At 41.1% G+C, this 25,156-nt stretch overlaps 1 protein-coding gene across 1 annotated transcript in view; it reads left to right on the top strand.

Moving 5' to 3' along the window:
• Nucleotides 1-4,433: 4,433 nt before the first annotated feature.
• Nucleotides 4,434-25,156, top strand: part of LOC122813966 (zinc finger protein 569-like) — a 142,147-nt gene continuing 121,424 nt past the window's right edge. The window contains exon 1 of the mRNA XM_044086520.1: nt 4,434-4,865. Coding sequence (XP_043942455.1) covers nt 4,695-4,865 — 171 coding nt within the window. The 5' untranslated portion in view covers nt 4,434-4,694. The remainder of the gene's footprint in view (nt 4,866-25,156) is intronic.

Genomic DNA, 25,156 nt, shown 5'->3' with positions numbered 1-25,156 from the left:
CTTAAGTTTAGTTAAGAGTTTTTTTATGTTGGAAGTAGGTACAGGAGAAAAAGAGAAGGCAGTGGGGAGATTACTAGTTGAAGGTGTGGGTTGGAGGGGAGGGGGGTTGTGTTGTTTAGCTAGTGATAGTATGGTTTGTGTGAAGTGTTGAATCTGCAGAACAAGGGGTAGCAGATTCTGCATTAATTGGATGTACACAGACAACTAAGATTCTACTTAAATAGGACCAAATCTCTAAGAAAGTCTGAACAACTACTGGTAGCATTTGCTGCAGAGATGCTTGACAAGGGCCTAACTTTTTCTTCAATAAAAATCCATGCTTCCACCATCTCAGCTCATTACAACATAGAGCCTCCCCTATTTTCTCATCCACTACTTAAACAGTATCTTGAGGGGCCAAAAATTTAAGACCTCCCAGAAGAGCACTAACTCCTGCATGGGACCTCAATCTTGTGCTGGAAAAACTCACCCTGCCTCCTTTTGAACCAGCAGCTACTGGGGATGTAAAATTTCTATCTTGGAAAACAGCTTTTCTTTTGGCAGTCACTTTAGCAAGAAGGGTTTCAGAATTACAGGCTCTCATGGCAGTGGAGCCTTTTATTATATTTTACCCGGACATGGTGTCCCTAAGGACCAATCCTTCTTTTATGCCTAAGGTGGTATCCAGTGTGGCTCTTAACCAGACCATTCACCTGCCAACATTTATACCCAAATCCGCATAACAAGGGGGAGCAGATTCTGCATTCATTGGATGTACACAGACAACTAAGATTCTACTTAAATAGGACCAAATCTCTAAGAAAGCCTGAGCAACTACTGGTAGCATTTGCTGCAGGATCAGGGGGGAAGGCTATATCAAAGCAGACTATTTCTAAATGGATAAGCCACTGCATCCGTTTCTGCTATTTACACCATGGTAAACCTGTGCCCAAGGGGATCAGAACACATTCCACCAGGGCTGCCTCTACTTCAACAGCTTTTCTCAGAGGGGTCCCAACCAAAGACATCCTATAAGCTGCTACTTGGAGCTCTGTTCATACCTTCACAAAGCATTATCATTTATCTCTCTTCTCCAAATCCAGGGCAGGCTTTTTCACTGCAGTCCTGCAGGGCCTTATAGCCGCTCCTAATGCTGTATAGTTCAATCCTCCCATCCATACCTTTGGGATTCTACCCAAATGTAATGACTGCAACAGTGAAACACGAAGAACATAGTACAGATGTGTACACTTACCATAAATGTAGATGTTCGAGTGTATTCACTGTTGCAGTCCGGGTTACCCACCCACCATCCCCCTTTTCTATACCTTTTCTTTCCTTCACTATACTCAAAAGCCTTTGTGGTGTATTTGCTTTTAGTTGAAGGTAAAGTTTATGTTTGTAAAAGTGCATTTATATAATTTCTATACCTTTTCTTTCCTTCACTATACACAGAAGCCTTTGGGGTGTATTTGCTTTTTAGTTGAAGGTAAAGTTTATGTTTTTTAACAGTGCATTTATATATTTACTGTTTATTTATATATATATTTTTGCTCCCCATTTGGGGGGCACCTGACATCTGGGGCAAGAAAAACTGAATAAAATGGCATCGACATGTGATACATACATGCACAACATAATTATTAGGGCCCCCCCGAAAAAAAAAATTCACTGCATGGAGTATAGAATGCAGTGATTTTCAATACATTCTTTTACTGTGCCAGCATCATAGACACAGGTTTGCAATCTACTGTTTTGCAGTCCTTTAAAATATGTGGAGATGATGCAAATGTCAGGAAATTACAGAAACAGCATGTCACTAGACTGGTGTTCCTCAGAGATTGGAAAGCAGAAATAAGTTAACATAATAATGTCTTGTGGAAACTGGGGGAACTAAAAAAATCAACACAATGAAATAATAAAAATTATCTGAAACTGGTTTACGAAAATGAATTCGAAATTGTTTACATGAATCTTTCTGTTGCTGCCAAACAAATTAAATAATTAAATGATTCTGCAAGCAGAGGGGAAGACATTTGAAATGGCACTCCCTTCCTTTCAGTTCTGAGCTGTCAGTTGCCATGACAGTTTTCATACCTCTGCAGTAGTGCAGGAGGTAGGGACTGTCAATTCATGCAGGACTACAAAAGAACACTTAGAACAAAGGCCTCCAATTTAGCTACAACTCTGTCTGCTGCTAGATAACTTCAAATTATACTGTAAAGCAAGCTCTGAGCTAAACATAAATGAGGGTGATTAGGAACAGAAAAGAAGCAGGCTTAACACAGAAGGAATACAAATTGACAGCGAGTCACAGATTTCCCATTATATGTCAATGGCATGGGAATTCACAGTTACTTCCTTATGTCTGGCATGAGTCACAGAAAGAAGACAAGAAATGCTTTATGGGAAAGAGAAAGGCTTGAAGGAGAAGAAGATCACGTTGATATAGCAAGCCTCATCGGTAGCCATGTTGTGGTAAACAGGCTAACATTACAAATAAAGCACTTAGAGTAATTTTTTGGTGTTAAAATATGTCTGGAAACAAAGATAGACTGAAAAAAAACATATTTTTTTAGTTCTAGGGTGGAGTTTTCCTTTAAGAAGGGAGCTGATGATTAGTGGTCAGCAGTATGGTTTCATGCCGGGAAAGAGCACTACAGATGGGATGTTTGCTCTGAGAGTGTTGATGGAGAAGTACAGATATGATAGGTGTGTAGAGAGGAGTTGTGGTATTGTATGAGGAAGACGGGAGTGGCAGAGAAGTAAGTAAGAGTGGTACAGGATATGTACGAGCGTAGTGTGACAGTGGTGAGGTCTGTGGTGGAAGTGATGGATGCGTTTAAGGTGGAGGTGGGATTACATCAAGGATCAGCTCTGGGCCCTTTCTTATTTGCACTGGTGATGGAGAGGTTGACAGACGAGATCAGGCAGGAGGCCCGGTGGACTGTGATGTTTGCAGATGACATTTTGATCTGTAGTGAGGGTAGGGATCAGGTTGAGGAGACCCTGGAGAGGTGGAGATATGTTGTAGAGAGGAGAGGAATGAAGGTCAGCAGTAAGAGTTAAAGGGAAGGTCTGTAAAAGGGTACTGAGACCAGCTATGTGATATGGGTTGGAGACGGTGGCATTGACAAAAAGGCAGGAGTCAGAGCTGGACGTGGCAGAGTTAAAGATGTTAAGATTTGCACTGGGTGTGATGAGGATGGACAAGATTAGGAATCAGTATATTAGAGGGTCAGCTCATGTTGGATGGTTTAGAGACAAAGCCAGAGAGGCGAGATTGCATTGGTTTGGACATGTGCTGAGGAGGGATGCTGGGTATATTGGGAAAAGGATGCTAAGGATGGAGCTGCCAGATAAGAGGAAAACCTAAGATAAGGTTTATGGATGTGGTGAGAGAGGACGTGCAGGGGGTTGTGACAGAGAAAGATGCAGAGGACAGGAAGAAATGGAAACAGATGATCCACTGTGGTGACCCCTAATGAGAACAGCTGAAAGAGAAGAAGTTTTTATACTGTTTTATGGTCTGAAGAAGCTGACATAGTGAAAGTGTTTACTTTCCTTTTGTGACATCAGCTTTTTTTGTGGAAGTTATTCAATTAATTGATTTTACCTCTGATGAGACACAATGGTTTTTGGTGTGTTTCTAGTGTTCTGTAAGTTGCATCTTTGACACTCTCCCTTTAAATAAATGAATGTAGCTGATGCAGTTTTCTCTCACTGAAGCTGTACTTTTGCTTAGTGTGAAGCCTAAAGTTAGTAATTAAACTGCTGAGTTATGCAGTGGCTTTTGTCTGCTTATTATGTATTTTTATTATAATGCTTAACACATTAAGTCTTTGTTTTCTCAGTCAAGACTGGTTATAGGAAAACAATCCTTTTGCCCAGCTCACGTATCCATGAAATGATCAAAGTGTGTGTAATGTATACTGTTTCTATTTGATGTTAAACTATTTCACTTGTTTTTGTTTTTCTACTATTTTTATTATAGTGTTTATTTGGCATTACTAAATTCAAAGAACTTTCTACAATAAAAAAATGAAAAAAAAAAAGGATAAAAGTTGCTTGTACTACCAGCCCACCCACAGTATGTAAATAAATAAAAAATAGATGAAAGAGGAGCCCATTCATTACTAGCATAGAAGAGATGAAATAATGATTAAAAGTTTGACTTGAGAAGTTTAGCTTTTTTCATATATTCAAAATCCCTTAATATATCCAATTGAATTAACATCTGAATCAGAATTTGCTGAGGATTTGTTAATCTGAGCAGTAAAATTTAAAAAAAAATGCTTAAATATACTAATCTTCACTTTAGGTAAATAATAAGCTCTCTGAATGCTTAAGGCTATATTGCCTCTTTAAATGTAGGCGGTCATTTGCTGACAAGTTCTACTTCCTGTGCTCTTTAAATGAAACTAGGAAATAAAAAACCCGTTGTTATTTCTGAATGTGGGTTGTGGGTTTAATGTTGCAGTTTATTTATTCAGTTCTCTTGCATCTATGTTGATTCTGTACTGTGGATACCAGTTCTACAGGGCTTACACTGACAGAGTTTGAAATAATACAACAAAGCCTTCTTTTCTTAATTTAGGTAGGATCTTCCCAAAAAGACCTGAGCAAACTGAGTGCTGACGCATGGACTTTTAAGATCTCACAGACTGAAGCTGGAGCACATAAGACAGGAAACAGACTTCAAATAGAAAGTAGAGATGCAGAATCAGTGTACTATAAAAGTGAGAGCAGAGCAGTGCTGTGGGGTGCACAAAAAAAGACTGGAGCTGTTTTGTCAGGAGGATGAGGCCTTTATTTGTGTCCTTTGTGCTCCCAGACATTCCAGCCACAGTTTTCTGTCCCTGCATGAGGCACTCAGTGTGTATAAGGTAAGAGGCACTTCATGATGTAATAGGTTCACTGATTGGGATCCAGGCTGGAATTGTAACCTTTCTTCCCGTTTTTTTCAGGCTGAGAAGTGTATGCTTCATTTATATTTTTGCTAATAAGTAGTAAACGCTTACATAAAGTTCTTTATTTTCAGGCATACTCTTTGAGTTTAGAGAATGTGTGCTTTTAACTTCTGTGGATTGTGTTTTCAGGTGATGAGAAAAACTTTTGGTGTGAGTACAGTAGCTGTTCCCAGTGCAGATGTTTGCTATTAGGTTAGTTTAAGTGTAACATTGGTTAGGTAGTAAGAAAAGGTCAGGGGTTCTTATTGGTGCAGATGTTTCAGTGGGCCCTTTTTTGTAACCATTTCATGTCAGGACCCACAAGAGCAAGTCCTGTAATTTGGAAACTGAATGGGCAAAAGGTCAGACTTCTATATACGAAGTCTGAGATGCCATTTCTCAGAGTATTCCTTTTTCTCCAAGGTCAGGCAGTCTTGGAGTTGGTATATATGTCTGGGGGTGTGGGGAGCTTGCCCTTCACATGGGGAGTGCAAGAGGGGCTTGCCCCCTTGAAAAAGAAGTTTTAAAGAGAAGAGGGATTTTTGAGATTTTCTCTTCTCCTGTGTTTTCAGTATTTTTTTTTGGCTTGTTTGCACTCGGCATTTTGAGAGGGTGACATTTCAATAGAGGGCTAATTTTTCTTCAACACAACATGGATTCCCAACAGCAGTATCATGCCAGAGAATATAATAAAGTTATTCTACTGAATAATCCTGGCTTTAGAATAGAAAGGATCTGTGCCGTACTTTGACATGCTGGGGTGGGAAGAAGAGAGGCAGACACCCAAGGCACAAGGTGTTTTGGGGTAACAGTCAGTATAGTATTGACATTAATTTCCATGTTGGCATTTCTGACATACTCCTGGTAGTAATTGTATAAAGACGACACACTTTGTATTCACAGTACATAGTTATGCTAGTTGTAGATATAGTTATTTGTGTTGTTTTGTTGACATTTACTAAATTTGATGCAAATTAAATATATAGATAACTTTTTAGAAAAAAGTAAATAAATGTAAAAAAATGAAAAAGAAAGTAGTCGCTCTGCACCTGCTTCCACTTCTGAAAGATGCACTCAGCATGTTTCCTTCAAGGTATATGAATAAATGGTGTGTATGTTAACATATCTGACACAAGCTGTCACAGATCCTGCATGTTATCCATGTGACACGTTCTGTAGTCACTGATCGGACCCTCAGATGTAGACAAGCCTGTAGTAGGTCTTGCATGCAGTTATAATCTTGTGTTTCACCCACCTGGAACCAACTCCCTACAGTCCTGTACCACCCACCAGACAGCAGCACTTTCAGACATGAACTCCTTTTTCTTCAGAAAGAACAGGGGTGATTTTGAAGGTTGCCAACCCACCAGATGCGCAGTAGCAAGCTCTGCCCTAACCCCCTGCTTGACACCCAGCATCACGTCCACGTCGCTACTCCCAACTAATTACTCATTCTGGCTGCCTGGCCATATCAATATTAATAGCATGCAAACAATGTCATTATTTACTTGGTAATCTGTAAGAAATGTTAGTAACGGTCTGCATCGGGAACCTCAGAAATGTCAGTAACGGACTGCAGCTGTTGCTGTTTACCTTTTCAGGTTTCATTTCAAAATGAAAACAAATGGCAGCAATGCATCCTTACCTTCCACTGACAATGCCATTCATATATTAAACAACAAAACTGGTGATTTAGCTGAATTTTGTGCTAGACTGCAAGTGCTGCAGGACTGTATTTCAAGTAATGTTTTGTTACTTCATATGTGAATGGCATTCTTGGTGAGAAATGAAGCAACGATCTGATGATGTTAATCCTCATTCATTCCTTACGCATGGGTATCGGTTCCAACCTCAGAACCGAGCCAGCCATTTTCTAAGCTCACATCAGCCACAAACTCTCGAACTAAACTCTTACCCATAATTCCCATCTCCCTGTTACCTCAGATTTCGTTTGCCGCATCGCAGTTAGGTCGTGTTAGGCTACTTCTCTTGAGGTAAGTACACATTTTTGATCTTTTCAAAAATTTGACTAAACTTTTTGAGGAAAAAAGTAGTTATTTAGTTATCTCTTACCTTATCGCACCTAGCGACTACTCATTGTGCTCTTATTTTGTTTTGATTTTTTTCTCTTACCGACGAGGTATTTCTTTCTCTTTACCATCGTTGGTAAATCTTTCTGGGCCTTACCTTTGGGTAATTCCTTTTTGGTAACCCTTCTTTCCCTTTCTTTACTATGACAGATAAAAAAGGCAGTCTAGGTTTTAAATGATGTGTGGAATGTGGCCATAAATTGCCTGTCTCTGATGCACATTCTTTATGTGTTTATTGTTTGGGTGTGCCTCATTTAACAGTTGACCCGCCTTGCAGGATTTGTAAGAATTTCACTAACAGGACTGTCATTGCAAGAAAGAATAAGTTGATTTTAAAGGGGCTACTTAAATATTCCTTTTCAGAGGCTATTTCTGGGATGGAGGTCTCATCCCCTCCAAGCTCCCACAAGAAAAGGAGTGATGATTATAAAAAAAATCTAAGTCTCTTCCATCCTCTCCAGCTGGAGGCCCTATGGAACAGACACCAAAAAAACCTAAGCTTTCTCCTATGGATTTGGCCTCTTCGGCACTGATGATTTCAGAGCCTAGTTATTCGGTTCCATCGGCGCCATCTACTTTTTCAGCACCGAGTAGTGTGCCTCATACAGCATCAGAACCGAGGGGCTCCTCGGTTCAGACTCCCTTATCAGCACCAACCGTACAGTCCATACAGTTTTTGTTGGCGCCGATAGGTGTGTCGATGCCAGTTCAGCCCATCGATTCGGCGCCGACTACTCGCTCAGCACTGGCCATTCCCTTTCTGTCACAGACTCTCTCAACACCACCAGTTACCACTTCGATACTGACCTCGTCGGTGCAGACATTACCTTCGGCCCCAGTGGTTCCCTCGGGGCACACTACTGCGGTTCAGGCCATGCCAACTCCTCTTTTTTTGCGGTACAAGCTCCTACCATTGTGGGCACCAAACTTGTTCCGACTTTGGATAGACCTGATTCTCCTTCAGCTGTGTCTGTGAGATCCACTAGTAGCCTCTCTGAACATGATGTGCTGCGTCTTGTGGATCAGTTGCTTCTGGCTAGAGGTATTCTTCCTCCCAGGACCTGTACTTCCTCGGGAGGTGACCATTCTTCATCAGAGACCCCGTCACTGTCTTGGAAGCTCCTTACTATAGTACAGTCTTCACCTGCGGTTCTCCTTTTGGATCTCACTGAGGAGCCTCAGTTGCTTTTATGGCAGGTTTCTCTTGCCCCTACCCAGGATGCTAACTGTGGTGCCCCTTCTTCGGCTTTCCGCAGCCATCCAGGGACTCCGAGTTGGGAGAAGACTATTGCAAAAAGACTGTTGCATCAGCTGATGTTTCTATACTATCAGTGCCTCCTCTTTTTACACAAGAACACCGGGCATGAGAGCCTCAGGACTTACCCCCATAAGAGGCCCCTATTGAGCTGTCTTCCCTAGTTCATCCCTCTGAGGAATTTCATCAGAAGTCTTCGTGTAAGAGGAAACACATGGACTTCATGGACTCCACTGAGGAGTCCCTCACAGAAGGCACAGACTTGGATGATGGGGAAGGGTCCTCTATGAGGTATCCTTCAGAGATATCCTAGAAATCCTGAAACAGAGAGGTAATTGGCAGCCCTTTGACCCAACCTCTGAAGACCCTGTGTTCCTACAGGCCTTTCTTGCCCGGCCCCCTACCTCCTGGGTTACTCTATCTGCCAATGAACTGGTCAGGCACATCGTGCAGCATGCATGGAAGGCTCCTGACACAGTTGAGGCCATTCCTCAGAGGCCAGATAAAATTTTATCCCTCCTGAGAGCGACCCCCATTGGTCCAAAGGTCTTCCGGTAGATGCCTTGGTGGTGGTGGCCGCAACTAAAAAGGACCTGGCGGACGAGGAAAGCCAAACTGTTCATCCGCCCAACAGAGAGTTTCAGACTCTGGACAGAATTGGGAAGCATACCATTGAATCAGGGACCTTTGCAACAAGGCTCTGAACTACATAGCACATTTTACCAGGCTTCAAAGAGACTTAATCTCTGAGCTCTCTGAAACTTTGGCTGGTGCTGTGTCTGATGAGGTCCGTGACAAAGTGGCCTCTCAATTAGCCACCATTGAATCTATTTACAACTCCTCCATGTGTCTCATTTCTCACTCATCAGAAGGAGCAGCGGGAGCAGGCGTTGTTCTGAGATGACTTGCCTGGATGCACTTGTGTGATTTCGCGGAACCCTTCAAGGCTTCCTTTATCAATGCTCCAATTGAAACCTCTTCGTTGTTTGGTCCCAAAGTTAAAAGCACACTGGCTAGATGTGAACAGGACAGTAAAACCCTTTCTGCCGTGGGTGTCCATTATTCTTCCCCTCAACGGGCTTTTTCCAGAAACCAAAAGAGTGGGAAGATATGGCACAAAAAATCTCAGGGCTCCTTCCGTGACACAAAGATCGATTTTTTTCCCCTAGAGGCAGAGGGGGAAATTCTTAGGGAAGACGCACCTTTCGGGGCAGAAGCAGTCTGCATAACCAGGGTTCTAGGAATTCTTTCACTGGCTAACCCTACCAGCGCTCCTGAGGAGCGGTCCAACTGCTTTCCTCTGGAAGTGGTTGGGGGTCGTTTCTCTTTGTACCCTTCTGCCTGACTAACCGTCACCACCGATTCTTGGGTACAAAAGATAATAACCAGAGGTTACCATATCCCATTCGATCTTTATCCCACCACCTTAAGGAAATTACCCGACGTGCCACCCAGTCAAAGGGTACAGGCAGCATTAGAGATTGCAAAGCTGCTAAGCAAAAGAGTCATCCAAACAGTCCCACCAGACCAGATAGGATCCGGATTCTAGTCGACTATTTTTGGTGACAATAAAGACTGGAGACCAATTTTGGATCTCGGTGTGTTAAACAAATTCGAAAAGGTACAGAAATTTCGGGTGGTCACTATACAGTCTATCCTCCCACTTTTGGAAAAAGACGATTGGATGCGCTCTATAGATCTTCAAGACGTGTACTCCCACATAAAAGTGGACAAACAGTCAAGGAGATTCCTTCGCTTCTGTGCGGGAACCAGTCATTATCAGTTCCAAGTACTGCCCTTTGGACTCTCTACAGCCCCCAGAGTGTTCACAAAGTGCATGGCAGTCGCCACAACGTTCCTACGACTATAGGGATTCCAGGTTTTTCCATACTTAGACGACTGGCTCATCACTGCCTCCACCAGTCATCTATTAGAAAAAGCCCTGGCTTTCTCTCTTCACACCGCAGAAAGGCTAGGCATAACCATAAATTGGCAAAAGTCCAGTCTCACCCCGTCTCAATCCACAAAGTTCATGGGGTCCTCCTGAACCCAAAGAACTGCAGAGCATCCATTCCAGAGCACAGAATTCAAAGATTGAGACAACAATTGATTCCAATCCTCTCAAAGGAGAAATCCTCAGCTCATTCAGTTCTACAGTTATTGGGTTCCATGGCAGCCTCCAATACAATTGTTCCACTGGCCAGGTTTCACATGAGGCTTCTACAGTGGTTACTACTCACTCAGTGGTACCCCTTTCAACTCCCTCCTTCAGCCGAGATTTGGATAACTCACAGGTGCAAGCAGGACTTAAATTGGTGGTTGTCTTGGAATCCGCTCTAATGGTCCTTTACCTTCTGCCCCAACAGCCCACGGCCACAGTGACCATGGACGTCTTCCTGATGGGGTGAGGGGGCCTATTTCAGGGAAAGATTGTCCAAGGTATGTGGTCCGAAATGAAGGCCCATTTGCATATAAATGTTCTGGAGTTGAGGGCTGTGCTTCTGGCATTGCAAGCATTTCATCCCCTGTTGCCGTCTGGGACCATTGCAATTCAATCACACAACATGGCAGTGGTCTGGTACATCAACAAGCAAGGCGGAACAAAGTCTTATCCCCTTTACCGAGAGTCCATGAGATTATGGCAATGGGCAATGGCTAACAACCGCTTTTTTCTAGCAATGCACATTCCCGGGAGTTCCATCGTGATAGCAGACAGACTCAGCAGGTGCATTCTTCAACCTCACGAGTGGTCCCTGAATCCCTTGATAGCGGTGGAAATTTTCAACCACTGGGGTTTTCCTTGCTGCAACCTCTTTGCTTCCCCAACCAACTACAAATGCAGCAATTTTTTCGTCCCGATTCCCCCTCAGGGACAGTCACCCAGGGACGCTCTAATCCACGATTGGCCCTTGGGTCTACTTCATGCATTTCTTACTCTTCCCCTCATTCCCTGGGTCCTGAAGAAAGTCCGCCAGTTGAAGAGCAAATTAATCCTCATAGCGCCATTTTGGCCTCATCAGATTTGGTTCCCCTTCCTGTGGCCTCACCTGCTAGATCAACCGTGGACTCTCGATCCAACCCCAGACTTATCTACCATCCGCAGAACCTGATTCACCCCAACCTAAACTGTCCAAAGCTCACAGCTTGGCTCCTCCACTTCCAGTGATTGCCAGGCAGAATGATCTATCCTTACCTGTACGTGACATCCTCATTGCATCCCCTAAGCAGTCTACTAGAAATACATACATCTGCAAGTGGAAGAGGTTTACTCTCTGCTAAAAGAAAAACAGATAGATCCAGGCAGAATGATCTATCCTTACCTGTACGTGACATCCTCATTGCATCTCATAAGCAGTCTACTAAAAATACATACCTCTGCAAGTGGAAGAGGTTTACTCTCTGCTAAAAGAAAAACAGATAGATCCTTTCTCAGCACCAATGCCCATAGTGCTAGAATATCTGTCTGATTTATTCCACTCTGGTCTTTCTGCTTCCATGGACAGAGTTCACTTGGCCGCCATTTCTAATTTCCACAATGGGGTCCAGGATTCTTCTATCATGTCTCATAAATTATGCAGGACCTTCATAAAAGGCGTTTTTCATCTAAAACTTCCCTTTAGAGAACTCACTTAACCATGGGATTTGGCTTTAGTCTTACAAGCTTCTAACCAGCTTCTTCTTGCGACTTCAAATACTTGTCCTGGAAGACTTTATTCTTAGTTGCCATTACTTCTGCCAGACGTATCTCAGAACTTCAAGCCTTTTGCTTCAAGAAGCCATATCTGACCTTTCATAAGGACAGTGTCTCATTGAGAACTAATCCTACCTTTTTGCCCAAAGTGATTTCTGACATGTCTATTAACCAAACCATTGATTTGCCAGTTTTCTTTCCCGATCATTCAAACACAGGAGAGTATTGCCTACATACCCTAGACATTCACAGACAACCTTGTTTCTACTTGGACAGAACTAAAGCTTCACGCAAGTCAGATCGGCCTTTTTTAGCTTTTTCTGAATCTAGATTAGGATGTGCTGTTTCCAAGGTCACGTTGGCTAAGTGGTTGAAAGACTGCGTGACCTTTATTTAGAGCAAGCATAATGTTCAGTTAACTCCCACTGTCAAGGCTCATTCTACTCGGTCAGTAGCAACCTCAGCTGCTTTCCATCCTAGAGCTTCTTTACATGACATTTGTACAGCTGCTACATGGGCTAGACCACATACCTTCATCAGGGTCTATATTATATCATCGAACGCTTAAAAAAGCGAATGCTGATTGATCGACCTAATTTAAGTGAAAGCTTACAATCTCGAACCGTCAGATCAGTGATTTTTTTTCCCAGGGAAAAAAAATCGCTGATCCAAAACACATACACACAACACAAGCACACCAAACAAACAGAAATCCACACACATACACCTAAAATCTGATACCTAACCCTACATTAAACTATGCACACACCACTAACTACCCACTTACCTTAACCTAAACCCTAACCCTAAGGTCCGTCGCTATCGCGCACTCACCTCACCTGCTCCCTAACCCTAACTCACTTAAATCTGCTCTAACCCTCATGTCCACTCAGTCGCACACACACCTAACCCGAGCCCTAACCCTAACTCACCTAAATCTCCCTAACACTCACATCCAGACAATTGCACACTTACCTGAATCCAACCAGTAGCTTTCCACCATAACACTGAAAATACCGAAGCTACAGAAATGGACAACTGAATTCTTTCCCTAGGAAAAAATTAGAGTTTCTGCTGCTTCGATATTTTGCAGTTAAGCGAAAATAAGTTCAATCAAATCAGCGTTCGCTTTTTTAAACGTTCGAGGATATAGTATATACCCCTTCATCAACCATTACAAATTAGATCTGGCTTCCAGGGGAAGAACATCATATGGCTCTATGGTGCTCAGGAATGTCCTTCCATGAGGGCCTCCCAAGAAATAAGGTAGCTGGGGACTCTGTCCCAAGTGTAAGGAATGAATGAGGATTAACATAATCAAATAAAGAAGTTATGTCTTACAATAACGTTCCATCTGTGATGCTGATCCTCGTTCAGTCATTATGACCCTCCCTCCATCCCCCTCCTGAGGCTTATAGTGGATCTCACAATCTGATTCAGATAGGTCAATTGACCAGAGGTAGCCTCTACCTTCTTTTGACTTGCAAACTCAGTCTGAGGTAACAGGGAGAGGGGAATTGTGGGTAAGAGTTTAGCTCGAGAGTTTGTGGCTGACGTGAGCTTGGAAAATGGCCGGCTTGGTTCCGAGGTCTGAACCGATATCCATGCGTAATGACTGAACGAGGATCAACATCACAGATGGAATGTTATGGTAAGACATAACTTCTTTTTCTCACCTGAAGTGAGGTGATAAAGAAGGATGTTGCCATTGCAGTGCAGCAAGGTGTCTTAAACTTATTTATATTTACCTTACAAGAATGCTACTGTTATAAACACATTGCATAAAAATACCAGGGTAGTATTTTTTAACAAAAGAGACTGTGGCCAAAGAAGCTTCTAGTTCACTGTCTACCTGTCGTACAAAGTGAAAAGAAGATCAATTATACTGAATTTCGAATATTTTTACCGCAGTGAATGTTGTGCCCTCTAATAACAAAACCCCCCTCAAGTTAAATGTAATAACAAGGACTTCTTACTTATCGTAAGGCATTACAGTATCGGATCAACGTTTAAAAATAATAATAATGTGTTTTTTCATTACTGCAATGGTTGCCTGGAAGCACAAAATAGTCTTGTGTGGTCTTTATAGATTATCCAAAAGGCAGTCTTCCAGGTGAAATAAGGATGTTGATGGTCTATACAAAGTGAAGTCGGCAAAGTAGGTGCTTCTCCCCCCATGCATAAATAAAAACACTGCATCTATCAAAGGGTAATCTCTTGTGTTTTGCAACCTCCTGTTGTGAGAGTACTATTGGACAAACCTTAATGCAGGCACATTATGTACCTTTTTCAGGATGAAGATATGCCAGCCATCGTACAGGGCAGCTGTAAACAAAACATAATGTTAGTTAGCATTTAAGGTGTTTTAATAATGGTAACGGTTTAAGTAAGACATTATGGTAGTTAGTATTTAAGGTGTTTTAATAAAAGCCGTGGTGGTACAGTGGTAGCATTGTTGCCTCAGAGCAAGACGTTGTCCTGTTTGATTCTTGACTGGAGTGCCTTCTGTGTGTAGTCTGCATGTCCTCCCTGCACTCGAGTGGCCTCCGAAAGACATGCATAAATGGGCGTGCCTTCGCTGAAGGTTGGGTGTCGGGCTGGCAATTCGGCACCATAAAAAATCTACTGTTAATCATTAACGGATCGGAGTTTCGCTGTGGTGACCCCCTAACCGGGAAAAGCCGAAAAGACAAGTATTTAAGGTGTTTTAATAGTGGTAAAGAATGTGTAACTTGAAAACTCCAGTAGTGTGTATTATTTAGACCACAGAACTATGTTTACAGTCACATTTCAAGGTCTTATTATTTAAAAAATGCATACTCCGGAATTTATGGATGACTAAATGCTAAAACTTGGTTTTGTGTTAATCAAGTAAAAAACAATACAGACAGGCTGCTTCTGAATTAAAAGGCTTTGCTGATTTCTTTTTGATTAATGAACCATGTTTTGCAACTGTGAATACTACAGTTAAATGTAAGCTGCTCTCGAAACAATGTATGCATGATGTCACAGGCAAATCTGCATTCTGTGTCAGTCATGGTACATTTGTGCATTGAAACTCCGGCGGCCGCCTTGTCAATCACGCAGGCCAAGCCCATTTCTGCATGAACTGTAGGGTGAATTACTGATCTTCAAAATAACCGGAACAAGCTTCATGCAGGTGGTTTGGGTTTGACTTGGAAGTTTCATCTGTTTATTTTACAAAGTATATAAAACCACTCGGGGTCTTAAAGCTGCTGACTGGCAACTTTGTATTCTTATGGCATACATAAATTTTAGTTCTACGAGATAAACCAGTGTAAACCTGGCTTCAGTTTTGTCATCATAGCTTCTGTTGGGTCTTCATCTGAATTATCTATAAGACTTTTATAAATATATTAAGTATTATAATTCTAGAAGAAAGGAGAATTGTTCAAAATCACTGGGACAAATATCTTTTGAGTAAGGAAGTAAAGCACAAGTCTTTAGGTTCTGCTCTACTTGTTCAGACTTGGCTTATTTAAGTTTTTCCCTTGACTGATTTATACATTATTTAAAAAAATACTAGCAGAGCTATTGGGGATCAGTACAGACAGACTCCTAGACACCACACTTCCTTTATATGAGATTCAGGGCAGATGATTTATTGGCTGCTGAACTGATGGCTACATGATTTTTAGCAGACTTGCATACTTTTCTGTATGCAGTTTGTTGGTTTGAAGAAATGCACAAAGTGTTGTGTGTGTTAACTCTAAAATGCTACACATTTCAGCAGCCCTAAGAATGTGTCCGGTATGCGGTGTACAATAAGGCAGAAGTGCTGTCACCTCTTGGCAGGGTGCACATCATGGAAACCTGTGTCCTGCACGTAAAGGTCTGAGCACATTGACAGGATACCTACAGAAAGTGTGTGCAGCATAGCAGGCCCTGCACTCTGCCTGTACAAGGGACTTTGAGTCCTTGGACAATCTATATGGCAAAAGCACACCCTGCGTGTACATAGTACCATGAGTGACTTGTCTTAGGAAGACCCCATGATGAACAGGGCATAGAATGGAAATGATGCATAGCTCAGAGGCATACTGACTCTACCATTCATTAGTGCTGAGAAAATGGGGAAACACTAGGGAAAGGTTGTACAGCACAGTCTGTGTATCCCCTGATCTACAGGACCATGTAGTGGAAGAAATTTGTGTTTGGATCTCACTGAGTTGGTGCGTGTGTTTGTCTTTGTACTTCACTGATATATTTTACTCCAGGGACTGAGCTGCACACCACTTTACACTGAGGCAGGCTGATACCCAGCTTCAAGGACTGAGCTGCACAACATTCCATGCAGAACCAGCCAGGAGTGGGACGCACATTTCAGCAAATCTTCATGTACATCTATTTACAGCTCAGAATTCCGTGATGGACATCACTGCTATGTTAGATATCATAGCCCTATTGGACTGTTCAGACAACAGAAATTAAAGTCCACATTGTCATGTTGGTACAAGAGCATCTATTCACAAGCGGTAACATCAGCAGGTTATGGGATGTTTTAGTATTTCTGTTGTGAGGGGGTTGCAACAGACGTGTGCACATACATTGTGTCAGGGAATGCCATATAAAAGTGTATATTCTCGTCTGTATTCCTATGTAAAGGTGACCTGCTACATATGCTGGGAATGCCTTTATGTCTTTGGAGATGGCCTTATTGGCTTAGGAACAGGTGCTGCGTGGGCAGAGCAGTGACATCTGTATAACTGGCACATCTCAGTAACTGCACTGTAAGGCACTATCAGCTGTTGTGCTTAGTACTTGGCTGATTGTCATATATTTTGTATTTCCCAAGCAGGCATAGTGTTCACTAACATAGTGTTCATGCAACTCTGTTCCATTGTCAGTCATGTTTGGGATATTTCACTACTTTTCTCTACACTTGTACCATGTCTTCTATTTTTCTCTCCTTTCCCCCCTGTGAACTGGTTCCACGTTTGGGATTTTCCCCTCCTTTTCCCATGTACATTGGTTCCATGTCTGCATTTTTTTTTCTATTCGCCCTGTACTCTGGTACCATGTCAAGGACTTTCCTTTTCCGTGTTCACTCGTATCATGTCTGTGACTTTCCCATCCTTTCCCCTGTACACTGGTACCATGTGAGGGATTTGTTTCTAGATTCCCCTGTACACTGGTACCATGTCTGGGATTTGTTTCTAGTATCCCCTGTACACTGGTACCATGTCTGGGATTTGTTTCTAGTATCCCCTGTACACTGGTACCATGTCTGGGATTTGTTTCTAGTTTCCCCTGTACACTGGTACCATGTCTGGTATTTGTTTCTAGTTTCCCCTGTACACTGGTACCATGTCTGGGATTTGTTTCTAGTTTCCCCGTGTGCTGGTACCATGTCTGTGATTTGTTTCTAGTTTCCCCTGTGCACTGGTACCATGTCTGGAATTTGTTTCTAGATTCCCCTGTACACTGCTACCATGTCTGGGATTTGTTTCTAGTATCCCCTGTACACTGGTACCATGTCTGGGATTTGTTTCTAGTATCCCCCTGTACACTGGTACCATGTCTGGGATTTGTTTCTAGTTTCCCCTGTACACTGGTACCATGTCTGGGATTTGTTTCTAGTTCCCCTGTACACTGGTACCATGTCTGGGATTTGTTTCTAGTTTCCCCTGTGCGTTGGTACCATGTCTGGGATTTGTTTCTAGTTTCCCCTGTACACTGGTACCATGTCTGGGATTTGTTTCTAGTTTCCCCTGTACACTGGTACCATTTCTGGGATTTGTTTCTAGTTTCCCCTGTACACTGGTACCATGTCTGGGATTTGTTTCTAGTTTCCCCTGTACACTGGTACCATTTCTGGGATTTGTTTCTAGTTTCCCCTGTACACTGGTACCATGTCTGGGATTTGTTTCTTGTTTCCCCTGTACACTGGTACCATGTCTGGGATTTGTTTCTAGTTTCCCCTGTACACTGGTACCATTTCTGGGATTTGTTTCTAGTTTCCCCTGTACACGGGTACCATGTCTGTTTTCCCCTCCTTTCCCCCTGTACACCAGCACCATCTCTGTTTCCCCCCTCCTTTCCCCCTGTACACTGGTACCACATCTGAGATTTTCCCCTCCTTTCCCCTGTACAATGGTCCCATGTCTGGGATTTGTTTCTCGTTTCCCCTGTGCACTGGTACCATATTTGGGATTTGTTTCTAGTTTCACCTATGTGCTGGTACCATGTCTGGGATTTGTTTCTAGTTTCCCCTGAACACTGGTTCCATGTCAGGATTTCCCCTCCTTTCCCCTGTACAATGGTACCATGTCTGTTTCCCCCTCCTTTCCCCTGTACACTGGCACTATGTTATTCCTGTTCAGTGAGACACTCATAGTGAGCTGCTTATGCAGCTTGTCTGTTACTGTAAAGCACCATTCGTTGTACCGTGTGGTTTCTAATGACGTAAAGGTCAGACCTTTCCAGTGCAGTCCCTCACTTTTATCCACCTCCTGCATCTCTGCTTGTGCCTTTTATACTCTAAGTGTAGCTTTTCCAACTGTCCTACATGTAAGTTTGTGCCTTGGAACAACAGACAGTCTGACTCATCCTTCTAATAATATCTAGAATGTTTCATCTGCAATGTGTGAGTTTAAGCCATCTAGATTTCATAGATAAATTCTTCAGTTTTACTGTAGTAATCTCCTGTGAATTTTTCATGAGAACCACCATGTGACCCAGAATGTAGAAAAATGCTTTTGGTATCAAAACAGATTTAGTTGCTATTAAGTAAAGCAAACTGACCGTTTACAAGACATGGTCTGTTTTTTGAGTAAAAAATGTTATTCTTCAGCTGTGTCTAAAGAGCTCCCATTAAACACTTCTGTTAAGATGGGCTGAAATCTAATTTCCTTGTCAGTCTGTAACGCCTAGTGAATACAAAACTGACTGCATCAGATCATTCTGTAGTTGCTCCTTTGAATGAATGTGTGAACTAAACGGTCATCCATGTAATGAGTAGATATGAATGCCCTGCAACATAAGAGCATGGGCAAGCATTTGGAAACTGTCCTGCCTGCAGTTGACACCGAGTGTGAAGTAGGGAACTAAAAAAGTTACATTCCTGCTCTAATTGAAACTGAAAAAATCTCCCAAAAATGCTGTATTTGAAGGATGCATAGTAAGTCATCAGGTCCCTTTTTGTGTCAAATAACTGAAGCTCTGGAGTTTCAGCATTCTCAACTCTTATGGATGGGAGCTGCTTTTCAAGGCAGAAGAGCTGCAAGGTTTGACTTTACTGCTTTCCTTGTTTGAGAATAAGAAAAAATTCTCCCGAAAAATGAAGATACCTTTTTTGCCTTCTTTTAACTCTTTCTTTTGAATGGTCTCTTGAATAAACCACATTGGTACTATATTTGCATATTTGGTGTTCATAGTAATTGTAGTTTGTACAACTCTTTCATTTGCTTTCTAGACGCACGTTAAAATGTCTCCAGCTGCACTGCAGTTGAGTATAGCACCCTGATGGAAGAAAAAACAGAACCTTCTAATTTAGATGACCAAAAAACAGAACCTTGTGATTTAGATGACCAGGGACTTCAGAATTTATTTTGCTGCATTTTTGTGAATTGTGATTATTAGAGGCAGAGGGCATGGTGCTATAATACATTTAATTTCTAGGTCCTCATCTTCACCTAATACTTTTTCAGACCCCTTCATAATACTGTATCTGTAAGGAGGAACCCTGTAAGATGTATTATTTATTTATTTTATTTATTTAAAATTTGTTTGCCAGGATGGTCCATTGGGCCAGAAGAGCCCATTTTCAATGGAGTCCTGAGGAGAAAAGCTCCACAGAGACCATGTATACAATAACAAATTGTTATTAGTATAGTACAACAAAACTACAGGTAAAAACATACTATTTGAAGGTGCAATTTAGTAAAATGCAATATTATTCCAAAGGGCTAATTCCATTCTGCCTGAAAAACATGAGAAATATTGATTATGTGAAACACAGTAGGGTAATTGCTTATTTATTTATTTAATTAATTAATTTATTTTAATTGTTCCTTTATTTTCCAGGGAATTAAATCTAAATGAAAAGTATTGCATATATTAAGCATGGGGAAAGATTTGCAGGGGTTCCAATAACTGAAATTATTTTTAACATTTTTTTTATAACTTTAGTGCCTCCATTTGAGCATTTGTGGGGACAGAATGGATTAATGTCATGATGCCCTAACTTACCCTTCCATCTCCCTCTCCCACTCTTTCTGTTTCTCTTGGATTCACTGATCCGCCTACCACATATGTAGGAAATTTAAATACCCATAGAGAACCTATGTGAACATGCAGGGGTATACAGACACTACATAGACGGCACCTCACCTGAGAATCAAACCACACAATCTCTTGCTGTGAGGCAACAGTGCTAAAAGATGCACATAGAACCCTGTGCACAGATGGGGGGGAGCATGCACCCCAGCTGAGGAATGATGTGAGGTGACCATGCTAATACAGGCACATAAAACATTGTGCACAGGCAGGGAGGACATGCAGACTAAAACAAAAATTCAGACTATTATCTTTTCTAGATAAATATCTGAGCACTCTAAAACTTGGTAGTCATATTTTCATTGGGATATACAATATATAAAATCACAAGAATTAGTATAAATTTCAAACATAGTATTCAATCAACAAATTAATACAAAAGATTAAATATTTGTTATATTCAATTTAAGACAAAAATGAAATTAAGAAGAACAAAAACTATGCACAATATATATATATATATATATATATATATATATATATATATATATATATATATATATATATACATTTTGCTCAACAATTGTTATAATTATGAAATGTACATTTTTTGTTTGTGGAGCTTTTCTTCCCAGGTTCTCTTTTGTGTTTTTTTGAATAAAATCCAAAATAGAAGGCCAAAACTAAGATTTAAAATTTTTGATTTAAGAGTGCAATTTTATGAAATCTGTTTTTTTCTTACATATTTCTTCCAATACAGTAATAAACTCTGAAGATGTGGGTGTGGCCAGTTGTAATCATTTTCTTGTTATAATTTTTCTAGCAATAGTTAAATAACACCACAAAAGAGAATGTTGAGCATTGTCAACATTTGGTCAAGTAGGAACCTTATACAAAATCAAATGTCTAGTAATACAAACGTTATCAGAGCATAAAGCCTGACCAAACATTTGTACAGGTTTCCAATAATCATGTAAAGAGGAACAGTCAAATATAACATGAGATCAATTTGCTTTACAATTCAGTTTTTTCTTGTGCAGTCACCTAACTGCTTCCAAACTCAAACCTTCTCCAGAGCTGATAAATACAGGCCTAGTACCTAACTTTACCTTTCTGCACTACGATCCATAAATATCAAGCTAATACTGTTGCTTAGTTTTATATCTTTCTAACCTCCTAAATCACAACACAAGCAGCACCATAACATTTTACTTTTGAGTAATCTGTTTCAAAACATTAGCCGATGGGTTATCACATGCAGTCTATCCTTATATTATCTTTGTCTTCTCACTCCTGAATCACTGTCTGACACACAGACTTGTAGCACAGTAGACCACTAGTGTTAGTACCACTTTCACCCCTTTCAAACATGTGTTTCTGTCTCCCTTTGTCCCTGCAAGTGTGTGATACACTTCATCATTCCTTCTACTTGCTAACCTCCCCCAATGATGCTAAATTCTACTGTCTCTATATACTTTTCTACCATTTCTACCCTTATTCTTAAAAAGTGAATGTAAACTCACTCTCATCTTGCCATCCAAAGCAGTTTTAAGTACAACTCTGAATATTTTGTAAATGACAGAGGACTGTGATCAGGTCTCTGATTGTAACTAAGTTATTGTGTTCTAAAATGCATTAAATAAGTTCACCTTGAGAGCACAGCTTGGAAATTTTATTTACTGAATTCACTGTGAGAGCATATCACAAATGATTGATTAAAGCTATAAACAAAATTTGTAAAACATGAGAAGTTTTAGCTGCCATACTGTTTGACTTATCTTCTTCTGTTTTGGCTGTTCCCGTTAGGGATCGCCACAGCAGATCATCTGTTTCCATTTTTCCTGTCCTCTGCATATTAGTCTGTCACACCAACCACCTGCATGTCCTCTCTCACCACATCCATAAACCTTATCTTAGGCCTTCTCTTTTCCTCTTACCTGGTAGCTCCACCCTTAGCATCCTTTTCCCAATATACCCAGCATCCCTCCTCAGCATATGTCCAAACTAATGCAAACTCGCCTCTCTGACTTTGTCTCCAAACCATCCAACCTGAGCTGACCCTCTAATGTACTGATTCCTAATCCTTTCCATCCTCGTCACACCCACTGCAAATCTTAACATCATTTAACTCTGCCACTTCCGGCTCTGATTCCTGCCTTTTTGTCAATGCCACAGTCTCCAACCCATACAACATAGCTGGTCTCACTACCCTCTTGTAGACCTTCCTTTCACTCTAACTGGTACCCGTCTGTCACAAATCACTCCTGGCACTCTTCTCCACCCATTCCCCCGCCTGTACTCTCTTCTTCACCTCTCTTCCACACTCACCATTACTCTCTGAACTGTTGATCCCAAGTACTTAAACTCATCCACCTTCACTAAGTCTATTCCCTGCATCCTCACCATTCCTCTATCCTCCCTCTCATTTACACACACATATTCTGTCTTAGTCCTGCTGACCTTCATTCCTCTCCTCTCTAGAGCATATCTCTACCTCTCCAGGGTCTCCTCAACCTGGTCCCTTCTCTCAGTACAGATCAGAATGTCATCTGCAAACATCACAGTCCATGGGGCCTCCTGTCTGATCTCGTCTGTCAACCTGTAAATCACCATTGCACATAAGAAAGGGCTCAGAGCTGATCCTTGATGTAAACCCATCTCAACCTTGAATGCATCCATCACTCCTACTGCAGACCTCACCACTGTTGCACTACGCTCATACATATCCTGTACCACTCTTACATACTTCTCTGCCACGCCTGACTTCCTCATACAATACCACAGCTCTTCTCTACGCACCCTATCATATGCTTTCTCCAAGTCCACGAAGACACAATGCAGCTCCTTCTGACCTTCCCTATATTTCTTCATCAACACTCTCAGAGCAAACATCGCATCTGTAGTGTTCTTTCCTGGCATGAAACCATACTGCTGATCACTAATCATCACCTCCCTTCTTAACCTAGCTTCCACTACTCTGTCCCGTAACTTCAAGCTGTGACTGATCAGTTTTATCCCTCTGTAGTTACTACAGTTCTGCACATCACCCTTATTCTTAAAAATTTGCCTTCTCTAATAGCTTGAAAAGCTGATGGCTGATTAGAGGTGCAGTTTGCTTCTTGCTGCTGTTTGTGTCACTATGAGGTGAGTTACAGCTTTTAAAGCAGTCAGTTGGCTTCCAGTGCAGTTGTACAGTGAATACAGTTCTGTCCGCTACTGCAAGGTTCATTTAGATCTAACAGGGAAATTCATACATAAGAACCTCCTCCTTTTTACAGTTGGTTGATAACAAGGTTATATTTTACAGCATTTTGAAGCACTATTACAGTGTGCGCTTTGTATTTCAAAGGTTTTCCCATCCATTTCTATCACCAACCTCCTCCTCCTTTAACAACAATCGGTCATTAATTTCTTAATAACTGGCTACTGGATATCATACTTAAGTTGTTGTCTTTTCGGCTTTTCCCGGTAAGGGGTTGCCACAGCTGAACTCTGGTCCGCTAATGATTGGCAGTAGATTTTTTTATGGTGGCGAGTTGCCAGCCTGACGCCCAACCTTCAACGAAGGCACGCCCATTCACGCATGTCTTTCGGAGGCCACTTGACCATGGGGAGGACATGCAGACTCCACACATACTTAAGTAATAGGCTAAAATAGTAATTTTATTCTTTGTTTTCATACAGTGTTAAACTTTAAATTTTATAATAGTATCAATTTTTGTTTCTGATTAATGAAGTTCACGATTTTTTTGTGGAGCTTTTCTTCCCAGGTTCTCTGTAAATAGTTTTTAAACATAGTAGTGGTTATCCTGGTTAACGAAAGACCACTAAATAAATGAAATGGAAATAAAATACATGCAGTGACTGACTGGCATGAATTGTCTTATTTTTATTGAAGGGATTGAAACCAATCTTATGTTATTTTTTGGCTTAGACCTGGCTATCTGATTGCAGCTGGTGTTATACATTGTGCAGTTGCCTTCATATATTTCTAAACATCAAAGCAAGCTGTTAAGAGTTTTATGTTCATTAGGTTAGATTACCATTACCCACTACTGGAAAAAGTAAAAGTCTTCCATATGTATGTTGAGTGTCACCTTTTGCATGTAATATTTGCCTTGTGAAACTCTGTGCTGTTCAGACAAGAGGAGGACAACACACAGAGTTTAGTCAGTTTTTAGAACCAATTAGATGTGATAATGTGGTGTTTCCCCAGATTTACATTCCGGCAGACCCTGTACACTGAGCATTGAACAATAGCAGTATGTAACTTGAGGACTGACTGTTTCTATCCCATCATGAGTTTTCCATCCTTCCTGTTTGATAGAATAACAACCTATAGTCAATAAACATGACAAGTGTATAAATCCATTTTTACAACTGAGTATATTCATGTGTTTACTATAATTCGTGTTATTTTTTATTTTATTCTTATTTCCTATTATTGTAAAATGTGCATAATTAAGGAGGTCCAGTTTGAACCTTTGGTGCTGACAGCTCTGGCATATCTGTCCCTAGTGGTACTGAAAACATCTGTATGTTTATCCATTTTTGCATTTCTTTCCAAGAAAAGTTAGTTGATTTAGTAGTCAGCTTGGCTTACTGATCTCCAAATGTACGTAAATGTTTTAACAGCCAGCCTTTTTGTTTATTTTGTTATTTTTATTTGACATTTGTTGGCTGGGTTAATCTGACTGGGCAGAAGCAGCCCTTTTTCAGTGGAGGCCCGAGGAGAAAAGCTCCAAAAAGTACAAGTAACAAAAGTAATCACATGACACAGTTATAACTAAAATTACAATAATCACAACATGTATGAGATGTGTGTTGTAACAAAAGTAATCACATGACAGTTATAACTAAAATTACAATAATCACAACATGTATGAGATGTGTGTTGTAACAAAAGTAATCACATGACAGTTATAACTAAAATTACAATAATCACAACATGTAT

Source organism: Protopterus annectens, chromosome 10.part0 (assembly GCF_019279795.1).
Source record: "Protopterus annectens isolate FY-2018-M chromosome 10.part0, PAN1.0, whole genome shotgun sequence".
Taxonomy (NCBI): Eukaryota; Metazoa; Chordata; order Ceratodontiformes; family Protopteridae; genus Protopterus; species Protopterus annectens.
Note: the sequence above shows the minus strand (reverse complement) of the source record. Positions and strands in the feature narration are given on the sequence as shown.